Source organism: Symphalangus syndactylus, chromosome 7 (genome assembly GCF_028878055.3).
Source record: "Symphalangus syndactylus isolate Jambi chromosome 7, NHGRI_mSymSyn1-v2.1_pri, whole genome shotgun sequence".
Lineage (NCBI taxonomy): Eukaryota > Metazoa > Chordata > Mammalia > Primates > Hylobatidae > Symphalangus > Symphalangus syndactylus.
Genome location: NC_072429.2, coordinates 38,933,000 through 38,956,783, shown reverse-complemented (window position 1 = coordinate 38,956,783; position 23,784 = coordinate 38,933,000). Strand labels below are relative to the sequence as shown.

The 23,784-nt window shown below is 38.6% G+C and overlaps 1 protein-coding gene across 5 annotated transcripts; it reads right to left on the bottom strand.

Moving 5' to 3' along the window:
* Positions 1–5,527: 5,527 nt before the first annotated feature.
* On the bottom strand, positions 5,528–21,894 carry C7H5orf46 (chromosome 7 C5orf46 homolog). Of its 5 annotated transcripts, none has more exons than XR_008658885.2 (5): positions 21,788–21,875; positions 17,015–17,159; positions 12,369–12,426; positions 10,916–11,394; positions 5,528–7,994 (listed from the first exon to the last, which is right to left on the bottom strand). XR_008658885.2 is itself a non-coding variant. In XM_055285728.1 (4 exons), exons 1-3 carry the CDS (start codon positions 21,855–21,857, stop codon positions 12,378–12,380), a joined length of 264 nt encoding a protein of 87 aa, XP_055141703.1. In that variant the 5' UTR covers positions 21,858–21,894; the 3' UTR covers positions 5,528–7,994; positions 12,369–12,377. The 5 variants fall into 5 exon arrangements, 2 of the variants coding, with proteins under 2 accessions (XP_055141703.1, XP_055141702.1); XR_008658886.2 differs by having other exon boundaries at positions 10,916–11,051; XR_008658884.2 differs by having other exon boundaries at positions 10,916–12,426.
* Positions 21,895–23,784: the final 1,890 nt, after the last annotated feature.

Sequence of the window (23,784 nt, the reverse complement as noted above, 5' to 3'; positions counted from 1 at the left end):
CTGAGTAATAGCAGTAATCTGACAATTTACTGGGTTGGAAGGTTTTTTTTCCAGGAGTGTATCAAAGAGAGTGATTAAGAAGGAATCTGGGGACAAATTATGTTTGGGAAGGCAGGCAGAAACTGATGATAAACATTATCATAAAAGTGACAACACCAAATGCTGGTGAGGATGTAGAGAAGCTGGATCACTCACATATTGCTGGTGTGAAAGTAAAACAGTACAGCTACTCTAGTAAAATAGTTTGACATTTTCTTTTTTTTTTTTTTTTTTTTTGAGACGGAGTCTCGCTCCGTCGCCCAGGCTGGAGTGCAGTGGCGCAATCTCGGCTCACTGCAAGCTCCCCCTCCCGGGTTCACGCCATTCTCCTGCCTCAGCCTCTCCGAGTAGCTGGGACTACAGGCGCCCGCCACCATGCCCGGCTAATTTTTTCTATTTTTTAGTAGAGACGGGGTTTCACCATGGTCTCGATCTCCTGACCTCATGATCCGCCCGCCTCGGCCTCCCAAAGTGCTGGGATTACAAGCGTGAGCCACCGCGCCCGGCCGACATTTTCTTAAAAAACTAAACATGCAACTACCATAAAACCCAGCAATTGTACTCTTGGGCATTTATCCCAGAGAAACAAAAACTTATGTTTATGCAAAAACCTGTACACAAATGGTCATAACAATTTTATTTTAGTAGCCAAAAACTGGAAACAACACAGTTGTTCTTCAGTGGATGAATGGATAAATTTTGGATATCTTTGTAAGGAAATACTATTCAACAAAAAAGGAGAACAAACTATTTATATACACAGTAACTTGGATGCATCCTTAGAGAATTATGCTAAGTGAAAAAAAGTCAAACCCCAAAGGTTAAATTCTGTATACTTTTATTTATGTAACATTCTCAAAATGACAAAATTATAGAAATAAAGAACAAATTTGTAATTTCCAGGGGTTAAGGAGAGGGTGGGGGCAGGAAGGAAGTGAGTGTGTATATAAGAGCTGTATGAGAGATGCTTATGAGGACAGAAATGTTCTGTGTTTTACCTGTATCAATGTCAGCATACTGGTTTTGATGTAGTAGCATAGTTTGGCAAGATACTACCATTGGAGGAAACTTGGTAGAAAATATGCTGGATTGCTCTGTATGATTTCTTAAAACTTCATGTGAATCTATAGTTATCTTAAAAAGTTTAAAAATTTGGCTGGGCGCGGTGGCTCACGCTTGTAATCCCAGCACTTTGGGAGGCCGAGGCGGGCGGATCACGAGGTCAGGAGATCGAGACCACGGTGAAACCCCGTCTCTACTAAAACTACAAAAAATTAGCCGGGCGTGGTGGCGGGCGCCTGTAGTCCCAGCTACTCGGAGAGGCTGAGACGGCAGAATGGCGTGAACCCGGGAGGCGGAGCTTGCAGTGAGCCGAGACTGCGCCACTGCACTCCAGCCTGGGCGACAGAGTGAGACTCCGTCTCAAAAAAAAAAAAAAAAAAAAAGTTTAAAAATTATTTTAAAGATCATCAGAATATAGAAATATATAATACACATATAATTATATGGAATATAATTAACATAAGTTATATATAATTATAATATATACAATTATAATTATGTATAACTGTAGTTACATATATGCATATAAGTAACTTTCATTCTCTTCATCCATAAATTCCACAAATTAGAGGAAACCACTGTTCACATTTTGATGTGCTTTTTTCGAGACATTTTCTAAATATTTACAAACATATATGAATGATGCATTGCACATATGAATGACATATGCCTTATTTAAATTGTTATCTATGTGAATATTAATTTAATTTATATAATGTATATTATATTGTTTCTAATATCTAATTATATTTTTTGTTATTATAAAAAGTGCTACAGTGAGCATGCATATTTTGCACATATTTTTGTCTTTATGTATTCAGAAAAACCTTGAAAGTGGAAGTGCAAGGTCCAGAATTATATGATGTCTAAAATTTTGATAACTAGTCGCACATTTCAATTGGGAAGAACAGTTGGTATCTCAGGTGACTGAGGTCGGAGAAGTGTCATTTCCAAAGATGGGATTAGGGACCCAAGACAATGCCTAGGGTATGATCGTTCTCCCTGAGCTAGCTGTAAATCCCTTTATATTATGTGCTGGAGGGTCAAGCCATGCAAGGTATGAACTATATGATTTCTTAGTTTCATGTCTAAGATAGGCAGCACAAACAGACAGGTACGTACAATTTATTTGCTACATTATTTTTTATTTTAGAAAGCAACCAGATGAAGAGCTCACAGGCTATTGAGGCAGATTAAAGACAGCAGAGGGCGCTCGTATGTTATTAGCAAAATCAAGGAAACCATTTGTGTATATATGCAAGGTAGATAATAAGAAATATCAGCACCTTCTATTGCATTAAATTTTTCACTGGGGATTCACAACTAAATGGCAACTACCTGATGCTCCCCCTTTCTAGTAACTACCTCTGACTTCATTTCAAGCATTGTTAAATGGTGCATTCTTTGTTCTGTCCTTAACTGTCTCATTATCAAATGAGAACTTGCTTTCTGATACTGACGATGACCATAATAACAGTTATAGCTATTGGTCATTAATTGTTTCCTCTATATATTTTTGATTCAGCAAATAATTATTGAATATTGGTTGCAGGATCTTTGCTGGACAGGAAGCATACAGTAATAAATTGTCATGACCCATATCTCCATAGATTTTACAGTGTAAAGGGAGAGATAGAAACCACACAAATAAACATGGGTAAAAGGATAATTATAAGTTATGATAATAACAATAAAGGAAAAAAACAGGATCCTAAGAAAGGTAATAGTGACAAGAGGTTTCCTGTTTATTTTAGGTCATGTCTATGGACATGCCGAGTTGGGACTTGAGGTTGAAAGAACCCATCTTAATCAAATAATTTTCTGTGTGGAAGGTACTGAGTGCATGAATATCCTGAGGATAAGGAGAACTTGGCTTCTTCAAAGAAGTGAAACACCGCCTGTGTGTCTGTAGCCCGGGGAGCAGGAGCACAGGGACACAAGCCAAGGTCAAACCATGCATTGGGTGTCATGGTCATGGCCCTGTATTTATCCTTACAGCCCAGGAAAGCCTTGGGAAATTTTGTATCCAATGTTCTCCATATACCTGAGTGGCAACACTGCATATGCAACCATATCCACTTGCATTAGTCAGACTCCTACGAGTCATTCCTGATACTTCCCTCTCCCTGACACGTCGTATTGAACTAATCACCATGTCCTGTCAACCTAATGTCTTAATATTCTCTTGAATCCTTCCACATGGTTCTGTCTGCATTGACCCTCCCTTGCTCAAGAGCTTCTTGGCTGGCTTCTTGCTTTACTCTGGACCCCTCCATCTAGCCTGCACAACAGCCAACTGATATTTTTAAAATGCAGCAATGATCATATGTGTTCCAATGCTCAAAACCCTTTGGTGGCTTTCCATCGTTCTTGGATTTAAGAATAAAATCCTGACCATAACCTATGAGGTCCCATAAGACTTACTTTCTTCCTTCTTATTTGCTTTCCAGCCACGTTGACGTTTCTTCATGGCTAGAGCACAGTATACCTACCACAGGGCTTTTGCAAATGCCATTCACTCAACTATAAATGCCTCTTCTCCTTCATTGCCTTATGAATTTTGTCCTATACAACCACTTCATTATTTCTCTTTTGGGATCTCAGCACATGTCTCCCTTCCTTAGGAACCTTCCCTCACCCAGTTGATACACATTTGTGACAGCTTCCAAGAGAACCATCTTCCTTCCTTCCCGAGCAAGTCTTTCAAAACATAATTATAGGTTTATGTAGGATTATTTGATGATTATTTGTATCTTTGATGATTATTTGTGAGCTCCAAGATTGTTCAGTATTTAAATTGTGTGATTTTGGGAGTATATACATATGTTTGAATTATTTAAGTGTACACTTTAAATGCATGCAGTTTTTGTTCATTAGTTAGAAGTTTAGAAAATTGCTTATATGCTGTGAGTCAATAAAGTGTCCATTTGGGCCAATAAGGGAGTGGCTACATTTTGAAGGCTTTTTCACAATGTCCATTAGCATTTTTAAAAATGTCCTTTGATCTTGCAATTCAATTTTTGAAAATCTTTTATAAAAACATTAAATAAAAATGTTTATATATAAATATTAGTGCATGTGCTTATACATATAAGCTTGTTTATTGCAGAATCCTTTGAGAAACTGAAAAAATAGAAACAATATGAAAGTCTATCATAGGGAAATAATGAGATATTGAATAGTTTTCAAAGATTTCTATCTCTTTACCTAAACTAAATGCCATGAGAAATTATTCAATAAGACCGTCAAGCTGCAGAGTAAAGCACTCACCCAAATCCCACTCTACAGGTGAATATGTTTGGATATGTTTGAACAGGCAGGGACAACAGCATCAATGTTGGTTGCTGATATGGCTGGTTTGGGAATAATGGGATTAGTGTGGGAGATTGTTAACTTTTAGAAGTATACACACATTTCCATATTCCCCTCATTTTTCCCTCTCACATGGTAACATATGCCACTTTAATAATTTTTGGATCTAAATTTTGAAGAAAACATTTTGCCAATTAGTACATATTAAAAAGTAATTCTTCTCACCTAGGTAGTGGGTTGATAGATACAGCAAACCACCATGGCACACGTTTATCTATGAAACAAAACTGCATGTCCTGCACATATATCCCAGAACATAAAATAAAATTAATTTTTTTAAAAAGAAAGTAATTCCTCTCACTCCCAAAATAAATACAAAAGGAAATCAGTCACACAGACTTTTGTTCAAGTTTGGCTCCAGTGTTACTCAACTGGGTGATCTTGTCAGATTCTCAACTGCATCATTTCAAAATGGAATGATCATATCTAATTTTTGTACTAAGTATGAGGATTCAATGAGGTAACATTTATGCAGGACCAAGCATGGAAGGTATCCTAATGAAATCTGTTTCTTAAAAAAGGTAGGTAAGGCTATCCTTGAACGTCAAGCATTGCCATAGTCTGAGGCTTGGTTTAAGCTTTCTTCTGTGGTTGAAATGCCCTTCCTTGTCCTTCTCCATGTCTTCAAATCCTTTATCATCCATCAAGTCATGGATCAAATATTATTACATCAGAGAAATCTTTCCGGATTTCTGAGGGAGCATGAATGGTTCTTTGTGTTGGTTCCCACGTTCCCATGTCCGTGCCTCTGTTATGCTGTACCGTGTTGCGTATGTTTAGTTGGTTATGCACGCATAACTTCTGCATCAAGACTGTGAGCTACTTGAAAGCAAAAATCACGGGATATTCAACTGTGTACCCTTACTATCTTGCCCTTGGATAGAAGCTCTATCATTTAAATTTCTTCACTTCTTGCAAAATACAAGAAACATTTGCAGAACAGCTGCTCTCTGCTAGACACTGTTCTAATTGCTCATGATTGCACCAGGAACATTGAACAAAAGAGGCCAAATTCTTGCCTCTTGGAGATTACATTTTAATGAAGGTAGGCAGAAAAAGGAATGAAATAAATAAAGTTTTAACATTCTGTTAAAAGATATATATTAAAAAAAATATATCCATAGGAGGAAAAATTAAGCAGCCAAAGAAGATAGACACATTAGGGCAGAAGACACAGTTTTAAATAAAATGATCAACGAAGGCTTCACTGAGAAGGTAATATTTAGGAGAAGACCTTAATAAATGAAGGAGCAAGCCATGTGGCCATCTTGGGAAAGAGTAATTTAGGCACAAGGAAGAGGAAATTTAAGGCCCTATAAAAAGAACATACTTGGACTGTTTAAAGACTGACAAGGATCCCAATATGGCTGGAGTGAAAAGAGAAAGATAATGAGTAGGAGAAAGGAATGGAAGTGAATAGCTCAGATAGGATCTTTGACACCATTGTAAAGAAATTTTAAAGTGTAGTGTTTGCTTCAAATGAGATGGGAAATGGCAGAAGGAAGTAATCTGAATTGAATTTTATTTAAATAGAATTACTCTATCTACTCAGCGTTTCTGTAAAAAGCCAAGTGTAAATTCCCTCAAGTACTTGAGTCATGATAGAAAGTTTGGGATTTGGGACAGAATAGTGATGACGTAGATTGTGTCCTCAGCATATCAGAGGGGAATTCCCTGCTGGGAGTTAGACACACCTGGTTGGAGTTCCCATGTAGCCTCTACCAGTTTTGGTATATTAGGCATGATACCAATCAGCCTCCCAGAGCCTCAGTTTCTTCACCTGTCGTATACAGAAAACAACGCCTCCCTAATTCACTTCAATCACATTGCGGTTATGAGGTTACAAGGAGATGATAGTGGGAAAGAGTCGCAAAAGAAAAATTCTATGCAGATGAAAGAGATTCTTGATCTTTAAGAACAGGTGTACCTGCTGGCTGAAGACGTGGGTCTTCTTGGAGGGTAGGGGAAGAAGGCAATGAAGGGGAGGAAGAGGAAACACACATTGTAAAGCAAAATCTTCAAAATCTCTATAGATCATTGGAGATCCTTGTCGGTGACCTGTTAGGAATTTATCAAATCCCGTATTAATATGGCACTTTCCCAGCCCTCAACATGAAAAAGTGATTTCAAAATGTACAACAGATAGGTGAAGATAAAGGCAGAAAAGTTCTGGTAGAGTGTGTTTCTCACATATAGGTAGTGTATTAATTAATATAGTTGTAGTAAATGTGTTGTCCAGGCACAAATCAGTGAGTCAATATCGGAAAAGAGATTTTGCAGCCACATTTGATGGGGAGAAGCAGTTTGTGTGCCAGATACTGAATATAATAGACATTCTAAGTATTTAGTTAAGTGGGATGTGATATTTGAAATTGACACAATCCCTAGAAAATGCAGAGTGTGAGTTGTCTGAATTTATTGTAGAAAGTAACATGCATTTGTCAACATTTAGTAGGCATTCACTCTTGGTTTATCTACCTATATTATTAAAATTCTTTGTGCTGCTTACAGACCTCTTCTGGCTAAGTAAAAACAGGAAGACAGACAAACAAACAAAAGATTTATTAAACATACATTTGAGTTACTTTCAGAGTTTATGTGTTTGGGAAGGACAAAACCCAAGATAGCTTTTGAGAACTCAGTAGAAGCAGCACGTAGAAACTTTATTCTAGATTAGAGCACTGCTTTAACTGCCATCTTGCTCTACGATAAGATTTCAGTCTTGTCTTACTGTCCGCATTAAACAATTCTGGGAGATTACTGTATTTCTAGCTCTGCTATGTCACATTTTACTTCTGGTAAGTGGGCAAGAACCACAGCCATGGCTGCAGAGGATCCACCTCTGTGTAATAAGGTGGTGGCATGAAAGGGCTGAAACTAAACATTTCAATGACCCTTCCATCTCTGACACTGCTATTCTGTGAGAAAAATAGTGACTCTTTAATTTTAAACAGGTCAGTTTTTAAGTTTACTAGCGTAGGAGAGTGGGCTCAGATAGTTTAAAAATACTTTCCAAAAAAGATGTGTAAAAGTTTTAACTCTGAAACTGCATACATTTTTAGGAGTTGAGAGCTTGTTTTGAGGTCAGATTTTAATCTTGTTTCTGTCACTTATTGGCTCTGTGAATTTGAACTTGCTACATTATCTGGGCTTTAGTCCTCTTATTTTGAACCATTCTTTGGTTATCCTGTTGAATATATAAATATATAAATATTCACCAAGAGATACATATATTTGTATCATTAAAACTTTAAACATGGCCAGAAAAAATTATTAATAGCAACACAAATCTTCTCCATCAACTATGTGATCCCAAAGCACCATATTTATTCTAACTTTCTAAAAGCAAAAATGCAGTCAGGGTGTTCAAAATGAGTTCTGTTTGGCTGAAGCCAGAGCCTGAATCCTGAGAACTCGCTGGGAGTTGCTTTGAGGGCTCTGTCCTGGAGGACTTGTGAAGCAGAACTGGAAAAGCAGGATTTGGCTGCTTTTGGATTGTCCAGGAGCCACATGGGTGTGTCCTTTGAAACACAAACCAAAGAGAGGAAAACAATTATCAAGTAGAGAGGGTTTAAGATGTTAAATAAACCAAAGAACTTTAAACCTTTCCTTAAAATTTTTATGCTTCTGCACTTTAAAATAGAAGAGGTTTCATAATAAAATCAACTATAATACATATGTGAGGAAATGAGCAACAACAACAAAAGGAAAAATTCAAAGTATATAAAGAAAGAATCAGAAACAAGAATGCAGGGAGAATGTACATTGAATAAACTCCTAAGGATAAGTTGAGTCACCAGCTTCACTGAGTTTCTGGATAGATAGGTGATGAAAAAGAAAAAACTAAGTCACATAAATCTTATCTTTTTTTTTGAGACAGAGTCTCTCTCTGTCGCCCAGGCTGGAGTGCAGTAGCTGTGATCCCACCCAGCTCACTGCAGCTTCTGCCTCCCAGGTTCAAGTGATTCTTCTGCCTCAGCCTCCCGAGTAGCTGGGACTACAGGCACCTGACACCACACCTGGCTAATTTTTTATATTTTTAGTAGAGACAGGGTTTCACAGTTTTAGCCAGAATGGTCTCTTATTTCCTGACCTCATGATTTGCCAGCCTCAGCCTCCCGAAGTGCTGGGATTACGAGCCACAGTTTCGCTCTTGTTGTCCAGGCTGGAGTGCAGTGGCTTGATCTTGGTTTACGATAACCTCTGCCTCCCAGGTTCAAGCGATTCTCCTGCCTCAGCCTCACGAGTAGCGGGATTACTGGCATGTGCCACTATGCCCGGCTAATTTTGTATTTTTAGTAGAGACGGTGTTTCTCCATGTTGGTTAGGCTGGTCTCCACCTCCCGACCTCAGGTGATCTGCCCGCTTGGCCTCCCAAAGCACTGGGATTTGGTAGGCGCCTGTAATGGCATGAGCCACCGTGCCCAGCCATCACATAAATCTTATAAGCAGAAAAGAGGAATCTGACTTTAGGGAAGGCTTTTTTTTTTTTTTTGCCTAATTTCTAAAAGAAAAATTTTCCATAAGACTTCATGAAAAGGTAATCAAGTGACACGAAAAGGTAATCAAGTGGCCATGGGCAGTTTTGCTCATCGGGTGCATTGGAATTTCCTGTCTGACTTACTTATTCCTAGATCCCTCCCTAGGAAGTTGTGACTGAGCAAGTCTAAGCATAAAAGTCTAGTGTGTCCTATAGTAGATTTTGCCTTAATCCGAAACACTTGTATAAAAATTAAGAATTCATAAAGTGACTTTCTATCCATTACCTCTTTTGATAATTTTAGTAATCCAGTGAGGTTCGTCCAAATTTGTTTTTATGCAGGAAAGAAAATTTATACTTAAAATATCAAATGACTTAAGACACAAATAAAGGCCGGGCCCGGTGGCTCACGCTTGTAATCCCAGCACTTTGGGAGGTCGAGGCGGGCGGATCACGAGATCAGGAGATTGAGACCACGGTGAAACCCCGTCTGTACTAAAAATACAAAAAATTAGCCGGGCTAGGTGGCGGGCGCCTGTAGTCCCAGCTACTCGGAGAGGCTGAGGCAGGAGAATGGCATGAACCCAGGAGGCAGAGCTTGCAGTGAGCTGAGATTGCGCCACTGCACTCTAGCCTGGGCGACAGTGCGAGACTCCGTCTCAAAAAAAAAAAAAGACACAAATAAAGATGACTTGAATTCATATGGTTTTAAACAACGCAGGACAAGTGGAGTTAAAATTTTAATTTTATTGAAAATATTAAGGCCAGTAAAAATCATGCCCATGTTGTTCAGTAGGGGCTGAGAGGTTCTCAGATGAACCAGGTATTCAGTTATTGGATACTTTTCCAAATACTGTACCTCTCTCTACTCATCATATCAGGTTGTGTGTAGAACCTCTTCTCTCAGAGTTCACCTTATTTGTAGAGCATTCATAATGCTTATCCCTTCCTCCAGATACTCCTTCTTATCTTTTCCAAGGCATTCCCAAGTCCCCTTTATACATAACTTTATCATTTCCTTCTACAGTTATGAGATACACAGAGCTATGTGATTGCTGAGTCCATAAACTTCTCAATAGCCAGCTAGTTATTCATTTTAGTAGCATTGGCTGATTGATATAGTAGGTGTGGATTAAAGAAGCATTAAAGAAACGTGTAAAAAAAAAAAAAGGAAGGGATCAGCCAGGTGTGGTGGCTCACACCTGTAATCCCAGCACTTTGGGAGGCCAATGGGGGAGAATCACTAGTTCAGGAGTTTGAGACCATCATGGCCAACATGGTGAAACCTCATCTCTACTAAAAGAAAATACAAAAATTAGCCAGGCATGGTGATGTGCACCTATAGTCCCAGCTACTCGGGAGACTGAGTCAGGAGAATCGCTTGAACCAGGAGGCAGAGGTTGCAGTGAGCCGAGATGGCACCACTGCACTCCAGCCTGGGTGACAGAGTGAGACTGCATCTCAAAAAAAAAAAAAAAAAAAAAAATCAATGTTAATAAGAGAAACATAAGATCTATCTATCCAACTACCTGTCTTAATTTAGGAAATGCTGGCTGCATGCCATGTCTCATGCCTGTAATCGGAACAGTTTAGGAGGCTGAGGTGGGCAGATCACTTAGATCACCTGAGGCCAGGATTTCAACACCAGCCTGGGCAGCATGGTGAAACCCTGTCTCTACTAAAAATACAAAAATTAGTCTCTCCCTTAGTTGCTTCCTTCTCCCTAGTTTAATGTTTTTTATATTACATCCCTAGATTGAGCCATTCCTCCCTGCTCATCAGGGCATCTTAAGTTGGTTCATGCATCAATTCCAAGTTTTTCATGTGCAGTTAAAAAAGTTACGGCATTAAGATTCCCTACGTTTTAAAAATTCATAAGGAGAAAAGTGGGGCTCAGGCAGCTAAAGTGGCCTGACCATGGTTACATAACCATTAAGTGGCTGATTTAGAAGTTGAACTTACATCTTGTCTATGTCTTCTGCTCTTTCTGCTCCTCCATGTGGCCTTGGCTATTAGACTACATCATAGACCAGACCTGTAGGATGTACTCCAAGGATTTGGGGTGTGGGTACCAAAAACTATAGGTGTGTACCAGAAGCTGGAATGAAGGCAAAGTATTAGGACACCTGCAAGAAGAGGTAGGCTGTTCTCGGAGAAGATGGGAATGAAAATATACAAACATAAGTGACTGAGTTTAAAAGCTTAATTGGCCTTAGGGTAAGAGTCAGGAGAGTCTGGGTTGGGCATGTTTTGATTTCAATGCTCAAGCCTGATTCTCATCCTTAGAGGCATATGGGAATGGGTGGGCTAAGTTCCGGGGAAATATAATAGTAACTTTCTGAACTTACATTAATCATACCTGGATTATGAAATGGAGCCAATGGGGAAAAGGAGCATTTCCAGACAAGATCACAAACAGAAGCTGGGAAAGGCCATGCTTCCTGAATATGCAGATAAAGTAACTCAACTAAGCAAAGGGGTAGTGTTGTATTTCTATGAACATCTTGAGGTATGACTTAGATTACTTAGCTTAATCATTATTCTCCACTGCCTTCTCCTATACTATTCTGCTCTGTTTCCAGTAGCACTATGGCTTAGAGATACAGCACAGGCCTTGGAATCAGGCTGCTTGAATTCAAATTCTGTCTTCCTCCTTTATTAATATAGCCACATTAGCAAACCTCCCTGGGCCTTTATTTCCTTATTTATAAAATTTAAGAATAATAATATCTATTGTGCATAGTGATTATGAATTAAATACTACAAAGCACTTAGTCATTAATCACTTAGCTTGATGCCTAAAACAGAGTAAGAACACAGTTCATACCAGCTACTAATATTACTACTTTTCCAGATCTAACACTTTTGTTTTTGTATTTCAATATGCATTTTCAGGAGAGACCCGAGTAGGGAAAAAGCAAGTATTTCTGAGCACTCAAACTATATTGTTTGCCCATATATCTAACTGCATGAGATAGAAAGTTTGTTATCCTTTCTCTTTGAATTAGGTTCAGCAAATTTCACTCTTCTCATGAGTAACTAACTGCATGATTACGTGGGTCCTTAGATTGTTAGTGCGTGCTAGTCCCTCATTTCACAGGCTGAACTTGTACAAAGCAAGTTCCTAACAGATTTGTGACAGGAACCATGTCTCCAAACTTGCCATCCTTATTCACTTCATCTCACAGTTGTACCTCCTCTCTTAAGAAAATTTTATTATTAGAAACTTGTACATGATAAAAATACATTCATTTAAAATTAATTTAAAAAACTACAGTAAGAATTTTTAAAAATGTACTTTTTCTGCTTGTAGGTAGACATGGGTAACCAAAATTATTAAATAAAACTAGACAGACTCTTTTTCCTTTGTCCAATACACTATTATTTCAGTTGTAAATTTTAAGTGAAAAATCACCTGAGGATGTCACTTTGATGAATGTTTTCCTTCGCTATCATCAAATTCCATAAATCCTCTTGAGAAAAAAAGAGAAAATAAGAATTACAATTCGGACTGAACAGGAGTGTTAGAATGATCACTAAGGTGCTGTATAATGTTTGAGCCATACTGTTCTTCTCTAGATTTTTCTATGTCAGAAAGAAATAAGACCTAAAATATCCACATAGTTCATAGTGGATGAGTAATTTATGCATAATTATCTTTTTGCACCTGCCAACAAACCCATTAGTTAGGTATCTATTCACACATAAAGTCCATAAAGACATATATTTTGGTATATTTTTCCAGTAATATATCCCCAGCACCTAGAACAGTGCATGGCAAATAGTAGAAATTAATAAATATTTGTTGAATGCATCTTTATTATCTCTTTTTATGTGTGAGAAAACCTTTGAAGCTTAAAGATTAAACAACCTGTCCAAAGCACATGGCTGGTAAGTTGCAAAGAAAATTTAAAAACTGAGGTCTCCAGAGTCATTACTAAATGCTAGAAACATGATGCCCTATGGCTTAAAGACTGGGTACCAGGGTATCTGCTGAGATCGTAAAAGATAACTAAAATATGGCTTGTGAATTATACTCTAGTGGAGAAAACAGACAACTCAGATACAAGTAATTTAATACAATGTGGGGATAAAAGTTGTTATGATGATTTCTGCAAAGGATTATGAAATCCCTGAATATGAAAAACTGAAATTTCTGATGTTAAGTGTCTATGACTTTTTTACAGAGTTTGTTTTTGAATTGGGCTTTAGAAAATGATTAGACTTGCCAAGTGAACAGAGTGGGGTTTTGGCTTTGGGGCTAGGCATTTTCAGCAGAGGGAAAAATCACATGCACAGATATTGGGGATTTATACAAACATGACCTGCTTTAAAATGAAACTCATTAGTCATTGGGGCTTCAGGTTGCAGAGGTGAGAAATGTGACTGAAAGATACATTGGCATCAGAGAAGGACCTTTGACATCAGCCTAATGCATTTATGCATTTGCTTGTATTTTGGAAGCAATGGAAATTCGTGAAAAACTTTCAAGCGTGGCAGTGATATGACCAAATTTACATTTTTCTGATATAAGTTCTGGTAGTAGGTAGAAGATGAATTGGTGAGACAGAAAGTGGAACTTATTAGAAATCCAATAAAAAGAGAGACAGAAAAGAGTGGAACTTTTTAGAAATCCAATAAAAGGAAATTGGGAAAGAGATGATGAAGGGCTCAACTTGACCAGCTAGTCAGTGGAGCTGAGAAAGAGAAATGTATATAGGGTGCATATACATATACCCAAGGAAGGTATATATGGTTGAATATTCAGCAATTCGATAAAGGTGGTGATGAGCGGGAAGGATTTGAGAAGATCCTTAGGTTTCTGGATTCTAGGTGGATGATGATGTGACTTAATGAGATATGGAGGAAGGTTTTGAGTGAGATGATGGGCTTGGGTTTAGACCAGTGGAATTTGAAATAGTGGTAGAAAAACGATGGAATTTTGTAGCAAGCAATCAGTTATTCCATCTGGAGCTCAGGAAAAAATTACAACAGAAATGTGAATTTGAAACTCATTAGATTATAGGCAGTATTCCCAATGTGTAAACTGCAATGTGAAAAACCAAGCATATTTGGAATTCTGAGGAACAATGATATTTGGAGGGCAGGTGCATGAAGAAAAGTCAAATAAAAAGAATGAGAAAGAATGGCTAGTGGTAGAGAGAGAACCAGGAAAATACATCATGGAACCCAGAGGGGAAAATATTCCCAAGAATTAAGGGCTCTCAAAGGGTGAGACAAGTTAAGAATATGTATATTTTTCAGAAAAATGATGAGCAAAATGCAGTCTAGGTAGCTCCAAGGTGATCCAAAAGCAAGTGGAGAGAACAATCCAGTCTATTCACTGTCCCAAAAGCATGTCTCTAGCATTTACTATGCATCTGACACACCACTTAGGCATCAGACATATTGGAGTAAGTAAAGTAAAATTCCCACCTTTATGAATCTTTGTTATTCCTCTCATTGTCTCTTCCAAATCAAATCTTGTTCAGTCATTCAAGGCCCAAATTACATCTTGCTTTTGCCATAAACACTTCCCTAAGCACACTGGACCCATTGATAACTCCTTTCGCTGGAAACTGCCTGTGATCTTTGGCTGACATTTACCTTGCTAGGCATTTTTAGTTATTGCATTGGTTTAAGTAATTTTACCATAAGGACTGCAAATTATTTGAGGAGAAGGGATTAAGAGCCTAGACTTTTCCTTCACAATCTGTGTCCCTGCTTTGCACATGTTAAGTGCTTAGCAATACTTTCTGATGTCTCCTCCTATCCTCCACCCTCTATTTTGCTTATGGTCTTCCCTTGAACAGGGATTTATGGGTATGTCTTAGGTCCTGGCTCTACCACCCACAGATTTATCTCTTGAGCAGATATTGCTGTGTCTTTGAGCAAAGATCCTTCAGGATTTCTCAGTCAAATTGAGGTAGATGGGCTTTAGGTCTGATCTGCAAGATATCTTTCCATAATTAATTAATTCAAGTGCCTGACACTGTATGCCAGGTACTGTGCGCCTGCAACCAGTCACGTGATCTGGTCTCTACTTTCACTTGCTACTTGATTAAAAATAAATAAGTCATTTCAGATGGTAACAAATATTATGACACTGTAGCAAGGTACAGTGATAGAGAATAGCAGGCAGTGGGAATGGAAGAGGACAGTATTAACAACAATGGTCATAGAATAGTTTCTGAGGAAGTGACTTTTAGATTAGCTGCAGGCTCAAGAACTAGTCATGAGAAAAGGAGAGTATTTTAGGAAGGAGGGAGAGTAAGGGAAGAGAGCATGAGATGGTAATCATTTCTAGCAACAGAAAGAAGGCCATTTACTCAGAATATAATGAGGGAAAGGGAAACCAGTAGATGAAGGGCCATTTCTGAGCGTAGAGCAGACAGCAATTCTTTAGCATATCAGAGAGTCGACTCTTATGGTTAACACAGAGAAAAATGTCCTATGTTATACTTGGAAAATTCCCTAGGGAAGGAATGAAAAGAACTATTAATGTTCTAACTCCTTGCTTTGCTGTGTGAATGTAACAATACTAATTCAACTGGAGTCTAATCTTTAGTTTGTATCTAATGGGTGGTGCTCCTATTGTTGGCCTATGACTTTCCTCCTTGTTTACATTAACAATCTAGGAAAGATAACAGTTGCAAAAGCAACCACATTAGGAAATGTAACAATTAAAAAAAACACCTGTGAGTTTTAACAATTTGTGGAGAAGGATTGCCTGTAGAACACTGCCCAATCAGATGACAATCTATCCCTTTAAGCAGATCAGAGATTACAAAACCCCTGATTACTCCCACATGGAAGTGGTTCTTAATCTGCTATTGGTTAAAGACCCCTTTGAAAATCTAATAGAAGTCATGAACACTTTCCCCGGGAAAATGCAAAAAAAAAAAAAATAAATAAATCACACTGACACAAAATATTAATAAAAATGTAAAGGCTTTGTGGATCTTTAAGGCCCATCCATGCAACCCAGAACATCTGATCAAGGCATGGCTTTTGAAAATTTCTGTATATCAGAATTACTTGAAAAGCTTGTTGAAAACCATATCCATGGCCTTGTCCCCAGAAAGTTGCAAAATGGGATGCAGAAATCTGCATTTTTAAAAATAAATTCCCCCAGGGGATTCTGTATCAGGTGGATATACCACACCCAGTCAAACTCTGCTTAAGGATCTATATGGGAGAAAATTAGAGAGCAGAGGCTTAGAGCAGTGGAAATTGAAAGCACCTGGAAATTCGAAAGAGTGAATTTCATCTTGGAGCACTGAAATTTGGGAGATTAATATGGGGAGGATAAAGCATACAGTGAGGTAGTAGTGTCAAATCAGAACTATGTAGGCAAAAATAACGTATTGGGAATTAGACACAGGCTTCGAAGTAGGCTGAGAACATTGGGAAGACTCTGGGATTGGTGATCTGCCCGAAGGCAGTCCCTCATGATGAAAACCAACACTCATGTTGAGAGGTTCTCTAGATTGTCTTTAAAGAGAGGTTATCTACTGTCTCTGCTAATCTTCTTGAGCTACTCAAGCTAGAAAATATAGGCAGGACTCATCACACCCATCACTAATGAACGTATCACTACCTCTTACCTTCATCACATAATCACAGTGCTTACAAGGGGTGGGCCATCTATTATTTTAATTTTACAGTTAAAATATGAGCAAATAGAGTCCTTCAGAGTGGGAGGGCCTTGTTCAAGACCACCTAGTAAAATAGCAACTGAGTTAGGATCAGAACTTGGCTTTTTGTTTCTTAGTCTAGTGTTTTTCCTCCTCCCTATTTGCTCCTGAGATTAAAAAAAAAAAAAAAAAAAAAAATCGTGTATGGAACCACTTGATGGGAATGTACTTTCCCCCAAAAAGTTCAGGGCAATTGATTCAGATGCAAAATATATTTTAAGTAGCGCAACATTTTTCAACGAAAAATAACACATTTACTTATGCCACAAATTTTGTTTCTCATATATTTTAATGCCATGTGGTCATTGTGTGGTCATTATCAACAGAGAACTGGACAAAAAGCAACGTTTTTCTCAGTGCTTACGTGCTCCTGGACATGGAGCGGAGGATGAACTCGACTGCATTCTCAATGATCTCTGTGCCCAGGAGGCTTAGGAATTTGGGGAAGTCTGGCTTTGGGTCTTTGCCCGAGTCGTCTGGCTTGTTGTCTGTCTTGTCTGGTTTGTCATCTGAAACACAGAACAGAATCTCAGAGGTGATTCTCAGCAACAAAGAAGGAATCCTCCTTTTTGTGGTGGGAACGCTTGGGATTCTTTCTGACCCACTCACTAATTTCATAGCCTTATATAGTTATATTCATTGAACATTTAATGCCTGTCTGGATAAAATATTCACATGCATTATCTCATTTATTTGTAAAAATAAACAAATAGACAGACTGATATTGATATTTAGGTAGACACTGGCACCGCCTTGTGAGTGAGAAAACCAAAGTTCCCAGAGGCTAAGTACTTATCCCCGAGTTAAGCAGCCAGTAAGTGCTAGTGCCAGGACTGACATACAGAATGTCTGTTTTTCCATATGATCTCCATGCCCATGGTAATAATAATATTAAAGATAAATTATCAACTGGGTGAGGTGTCTCATGCCTGTAATCCCAGCAGTTTGGGAGGGTGAGATGGGAGAATTGCTTGAGGCCAGGAGTTTGAGACCAGCCTGGGTAACATAGTGAGACTTCCATCTCTACAAAAAGTAAAAAGTAGCCAGGTGTGATGGTGCACACCTGTAATCCCAGCTACTTGGGAGGCTGAGGCAGGAGGATCTCTTGAGCCCAGAAGATAGGGCTGTAGCGAGCCATGATTGTTCCACTGCACTCCAAGCCTGGGTGACAGAGTGAGACCCTGTCTCTAAGAAATAAAATAAATAAATAAAAATGAAATATCAATGGGTAATATTTGTTGAGTACATGCCTATGATGATCTACATGGATTATCTTATTTTATCCTCATAGCAATTCTACAAGGTAGGAGCAATTATCCCAATTTAAAGGTAAAGTAATAGAATTTGAGAGATGTTTAGAAACTGGTTGAAAGTCACACAGTTAGTAAGTGGTAGAAATACAATTCAAACCCATGTCAGTTTGGCATTAAGATTTGGATTCTAAAGTACTCTGATGAGCTGCACAGTCTTTGATGGAAAAGTTATGCAATTTGCACTTCTTTTGGAAGATTCAAAATAGTATAACGATAATGATGACAAAGAAATTTTATCACTTGCATATCACCTAGTAGTTTCATAGTGATTTTACAAATGTTGTGTAATTTTATCCCCTGAGCAATCTTACAAAGTATGCATTTTTTAAGCTCACTGAACTGAAAAGTGAAAAGATTAAGAGGCTTACAGAAGACCTCATAGAGAGTAAGGAAAATGCTGGGACGATAACTGCAGGCCTCTTACACTAGATTCTTAAGGGCCCATTGGAATGAGGGCCAAGGATCCAGAGTCTGTTGATTATATTCAAGATCTCTTGGGGGCTTTTTGACTTTGCTTGGTTGTCTTTACTCCCAGGAGATGAGAAGAGATGGAAGAGTGACAGTAGCTACATGTGGTCGCCCCTTTGAGCCCTGGTCACAGGATAAAGTGGGACCTTTATTTTTTAATTGTATTGTACCCTGACAAGTAATGTTACCAGACTGGGCAAATAAAAATACAAGATGCCTAGTTAAATTTAAATTTCAGATAAACAACAAATGCTTTTCTGGTACTATAAGAAAGATCTATGCAATAATTAGGACAGACTGATGCTAAAAGTTTATTCGTTGTTTGTCAGAAATCCAAATCTAACTGTGTTTCTTGTATTTTATCTGGCAAACTCAGCACAAGTTTTAACTCAAGAAGTCCCAACTTCTAGACAATGTACCCCTGACTTTGGATAAAGGAGATATAACTACCTTTTGTGTGGAGGCTGCCAAATTATGTCAGAAACTTTACATCTATATTATATCCTAAAATGGAAACTATTAGTAAAAAAGATTGGCAGGCAATTCTATGAGCATTTATTGTTTACTATGACACAACTAAAGATTTGATAGAAGCACCAGTTTGGGACTTATAACCAAAATCAATATACTAATCATCACCTATTCATATATCCGATTGTTGGTTCCTTCATTCAAATAGTATTTTTGAGCCTACATTTTTAATGTTTTATTTTTGAAACAGGGCTTCACTCTCTCGCCCAGGCTGGAGGGCAGCAAAGTGATTACGACTCACTTCTGGCTCAACCTCCTGGGCTCAAGACATTCTCCCACCTCAGCCTCCTGAGTAACAGGGATGACAGGCTTATGCCACCACAGCTGGCTAATTCTTGTATTTTTTGTAGAGATGGGGTTTCGCCATGTTCCCCAGGCTGGTCTCGAACTCCTGGGCTTGAGTGATCTGCCTACGTCGGCCTCCTGAAGTGCTGGGATCACAGGTGTGAACCATCATGCCTGGCCTGAGCCTACTGTTATGTGCATAGTTATGCTAAAAGTCAAGGTAAAAAAAAAAGAACTATAGATATGACCTTCACATAAAGTGCTGGGCAACCCAGATGCTCAAAAGGATTGGTTTGTTTTTATTGTGGGAAGGAAGTGGAAGCAGAACTCATGTGTAAGGTGCCTATTGTGCAGGTACGGCATCAGTGCTTTCAGCACATGCCTTAATCGTCATTCAGCTCAGCAGTGGTATCACAGTTACAGGAGAGAAGACAGATGATCAGGAAAATTAAATGACTCACCTGAAATCACTCATCTAGAAAGTGGCTGACCCAGGGTTTGAACCTAATTTTTTTTAACTCCACAAAGCACATTATTCACATTGTATAATACAACCTCCAAACAATTGTTCTGTAAAGACATTTGCCGAGTGCAAAGCAGTAATTTCTTGCATGAAAGATGAGATTTTTTCTCCCGTGTTTCTATCTGGCTACTTGCAAAATAAATTCTATTGTCTTGTTATTTCAATATGACACTAAAAGCTGGCTTTTCAAGATACAAGAAGCCTGGGATTGGAGTGGGTGGAAATCAAAATCTTGGCCTTAGCTTGTGAACCCCATATGTATTGAGAGGTATTAAAGTGTGGTGGATTGCACGCTCTGGAGTTTTATAGACCTGTCTGATTCCTGCCTTTAACAAAAAATTAGCCATGTAAACTTGCACACAGTGCTTGACTTTGCGTCTCTCAGTTTCCTCATATGTTGTCAGGATTGAAAGATATTTTATAAATTATATATATACACACACATACATATATCTATATTATATATACATACATATATCATATATATACAGCTTTTCACAGTACCAATCCCAAGATAAACTTACCTTATATAAATAAATAATAAATGAAAGAATGAATAAATAAATGTTCTCTGTCTTATTGTTACTATTAATAGTAATAGCAACAAAATGATTTATAATTCACTTTCTCCTCTAGTGCTTTAGAAGATAATATAAATTTAAAAAAATGCTATTAAAATATCAATTTATATCCTAGAAACAATCTTCAAAGCCAATAGTTTAATATTTTCTTTTTTCAAGTATTATATGGGATAGCCTTTATTTACAGTAACTACCTTGTTGAGTTTCTTAGTGAATGTGAATATAATGTTCTTAAGAAACAGTATTGCTGATATTTGTACAGTTTTAATAGTTTACAAAGTAATTATAAAAGCATATTCATTTGACCTGGTGAAGTTGATAGTATCCCATTTTACAGATAAAGAAACTGAGGTTCAAAGCAGTGAACTGATTTAACCAGTTTCAGAGTTTATAAGAGACAGGGTGGTGACTGGTCTTGGTATCAAATCTCTCCTTTCACTTCACTGTAGTGATTTCTTTAGGAGTAGAATGGACTTAATAATCTCCGTGGCCATATCTAGAGTAATTCTGTTGTAATGTCTGCCTGTGTGTTGTTCAGCCAAATTACATTCAAAGGATTCTGTCACTAAATGTTTGCACTGTCTCTGTTTTCTGGTCTATCATTCTGAATGGACCTCACAGTCTTTTGCAGATAAACAATAAATTAATTAATGAGAAGGCAGCATAGAGCTTCTATGTGCTTGGAAAAGGTGGGAAAGAAATACTTGCTCAATAATAGTAGAAAGAATCTAGGAACCTAGGTTTCACTCGCAGGTGCCACTTCCACCTGTATGTATGCTCAAGTAACTTGCCCTCTGCAACCTGTTTATTAACCTGTAAAAAGGAAAATGATAAAACTGTACATGTTTACATCATTGGATTACTATGAGAACCAAATGAGATTATACATGACAACAATAGCAGGTAATATTTATTGCATGCTTATTATCAACCAGGTACCCTTCCAATTTGTTTCATTCCTTTTATTTAATTTTCATGATAACTTTACAAGAAAGTTAAATGTCCCCAATTATATGTGAGGCCTAGAGAGACTGCATAGCATTCCTAAAGTCACATTTCTGGTTAGTGGTAGAGCCAGGTCTAGGAGTTTTGTTCCAGAGTACATATTCTCCACCATTGAACATTATTAGGTATAATTATCAAAAAATAAATGCCAGTCAGCTCCCATGGAATTTATACTAGAATAGTGTCATTATATCATAAGAGCACATAAAAAATTTCAAACTTCATACATCCACTGAAAATAGAGGCTAGGTTTTTGTTAAAATTCTACTTTCTTTGTGTTAGAAGATACACCTCTTGTCTCCCAGGCCAGTGCTCTTTCTGGAGTGCCCAGAGACCCCTTCTTTCTTTTATGTTCTGAATCAGTGCCATCGGCTTTCTCTAGTCACTGCTAACTACTGAACAATTCATGGGCTGTGATCAGAAGCACTTACCTGCATAGCAGGTCAGGATTAAGACAAGCAGTCCCAGGACAACTGTCAGGCGAAGTACTGAGACAGCCATTCTGGTAGCACGGGGTATTGGTGCAGATAAATTGTTCAGATACATGTGAAACAATGCTCCATTTATAGGGCATAGATAGGTGACATCATCTGCTTTGGAATTTAGATTGTTGCACAAGATGTCTGCACAGCTTGCTTTTGGATCTGTACTAATGAGCCATACCCAATCATTCAAACCAAACATTTTTCTTATAGGGAAAGAAAAACCCTCTTGATTTTTAAAATTTGTATCTATAAAGGGTTCTGGAGCGAATCTATTGAGGCTAGTTTCAAGGCCAGCATTGATAATTAAAGGGATATCAGGTAGAATTACTCGTCAGTGTCAAGCAGCAGGCAACAAATTAGATTGGCAAGGCAAGCCTATGCCCTCCCTGTACACTCTATGCCTTCCCTCATGCTCTGGGACAATCCCTTGTTTCCACATGGCCATGCCCTTTCACACCCCATGCCTCTGCTCTTCCTCTTCCTTCTTCCTCAGCTACCCTCCTCCTTGTCTCCCTTCGGATCACTCCTACGTATTCCTCAGTTCAAATGGTCCTTCTTTGTGATACCTTCATGATAACCACTCCACCCTTCTCCAGGCAGAGTTTGTTACTTCATCATCTGTCCTATAGCACACTTGACCCCATTGTATAAGAACTAAGTGTTGGCTGGGCGCGGTGGCTCACACCTATAATCCCAGCACTTTGGGAGGCCGAGGTGGGTGAATCAAGAGGTCAGGAGTTCGAGACCATCCTGGCCAACATGGTGAAACCCCGTCTCTACTAAAAATACAAAAAATTAACTGGGCGTAGTGGCAGATGCCTGTAATCCCAGCTACTTGGGAGGCTGAGGCAGGAGAATCGCTTGAACCCTGGGAGGTGGAGGTTGCAGTGAGCCGAGATCACACCACTGCACTCCAGCCCGGGTGACAGAGTGAGACTCTGTCTCAAAACAAACAGGCAACAACAACAACAACAAACTGTCTTATTTATTTTACTTTTATTTTTCTCTTTTTTTTCTGTCAACTTTTATTTGAAGTTCCAGGCTACACATGTAGCCAGCAGGATGTGCAGGTTTGTTACATAGGTAAACATGTGCCATGATGATTTGCTGCACAGATCAACCTGTCACCTAGGTTTTGTTTGTTTTTTTGAGACTGAGTCTTGCTCTGTCGCCAGGCTGGAGTGCAGTGGTGTGATCTCGGGTTCACTGCAACATCCGACTCCCTGGTTCAAGGGATTCTCCTGCCACAGTCTCCCAAGTAGCTGGGACTACAGGCATGCGCCACCATGCCCAGCTAAGTTTTGTATTTTTAGTAGAGATGTGGTTTCACCATGTTAGCCAGGATCATCTCAATCTCCTGACTTCGTGATCTGCCCTCCACGGCCTTCCAAAGTGTTGGGATTACAGGTGTGAGCCACCGCGCCCAGCTGGCACCTAGGTATTAAGCCCAGCATCCATTAGCTATTCTTCCTGATGCTCTCTTTCCCCTTGAAACCCTGACAGGCCCCAGTGTGTGTTACTCCCCCGAATGTGTCCATATGTTCTCATAGGAGAACTAAGTGTTTTAACAGCTCTCTTCTCTTTCAGCTTATGTATCTACTTATTTGTTTATTGGCCAAATATTGTACATATTCATGGTGCACAATATGATGTTTTGAAATATGCATATATTGTGCAAAGGCTATATCTGGCTATTTAATACCCATATTACTCTACTTATCTTTTTTTGTGTGGCGAGAACACTTAAAATCTGATCTCTTAGCAATTTTCAAGTATACAATACAATGTTATTAACTATAGCCACCATGATGTACAATAGATGTCTCAAACTTATTCCTCCTGTTGAGCTCAAATTTTATATCTTTTGACCAGCATCTCCCCAATCCCTCCCACTACCCAACTCCCAGTCTCTGGTAACTATCATTCTTCTCTCTGCCTCTGTG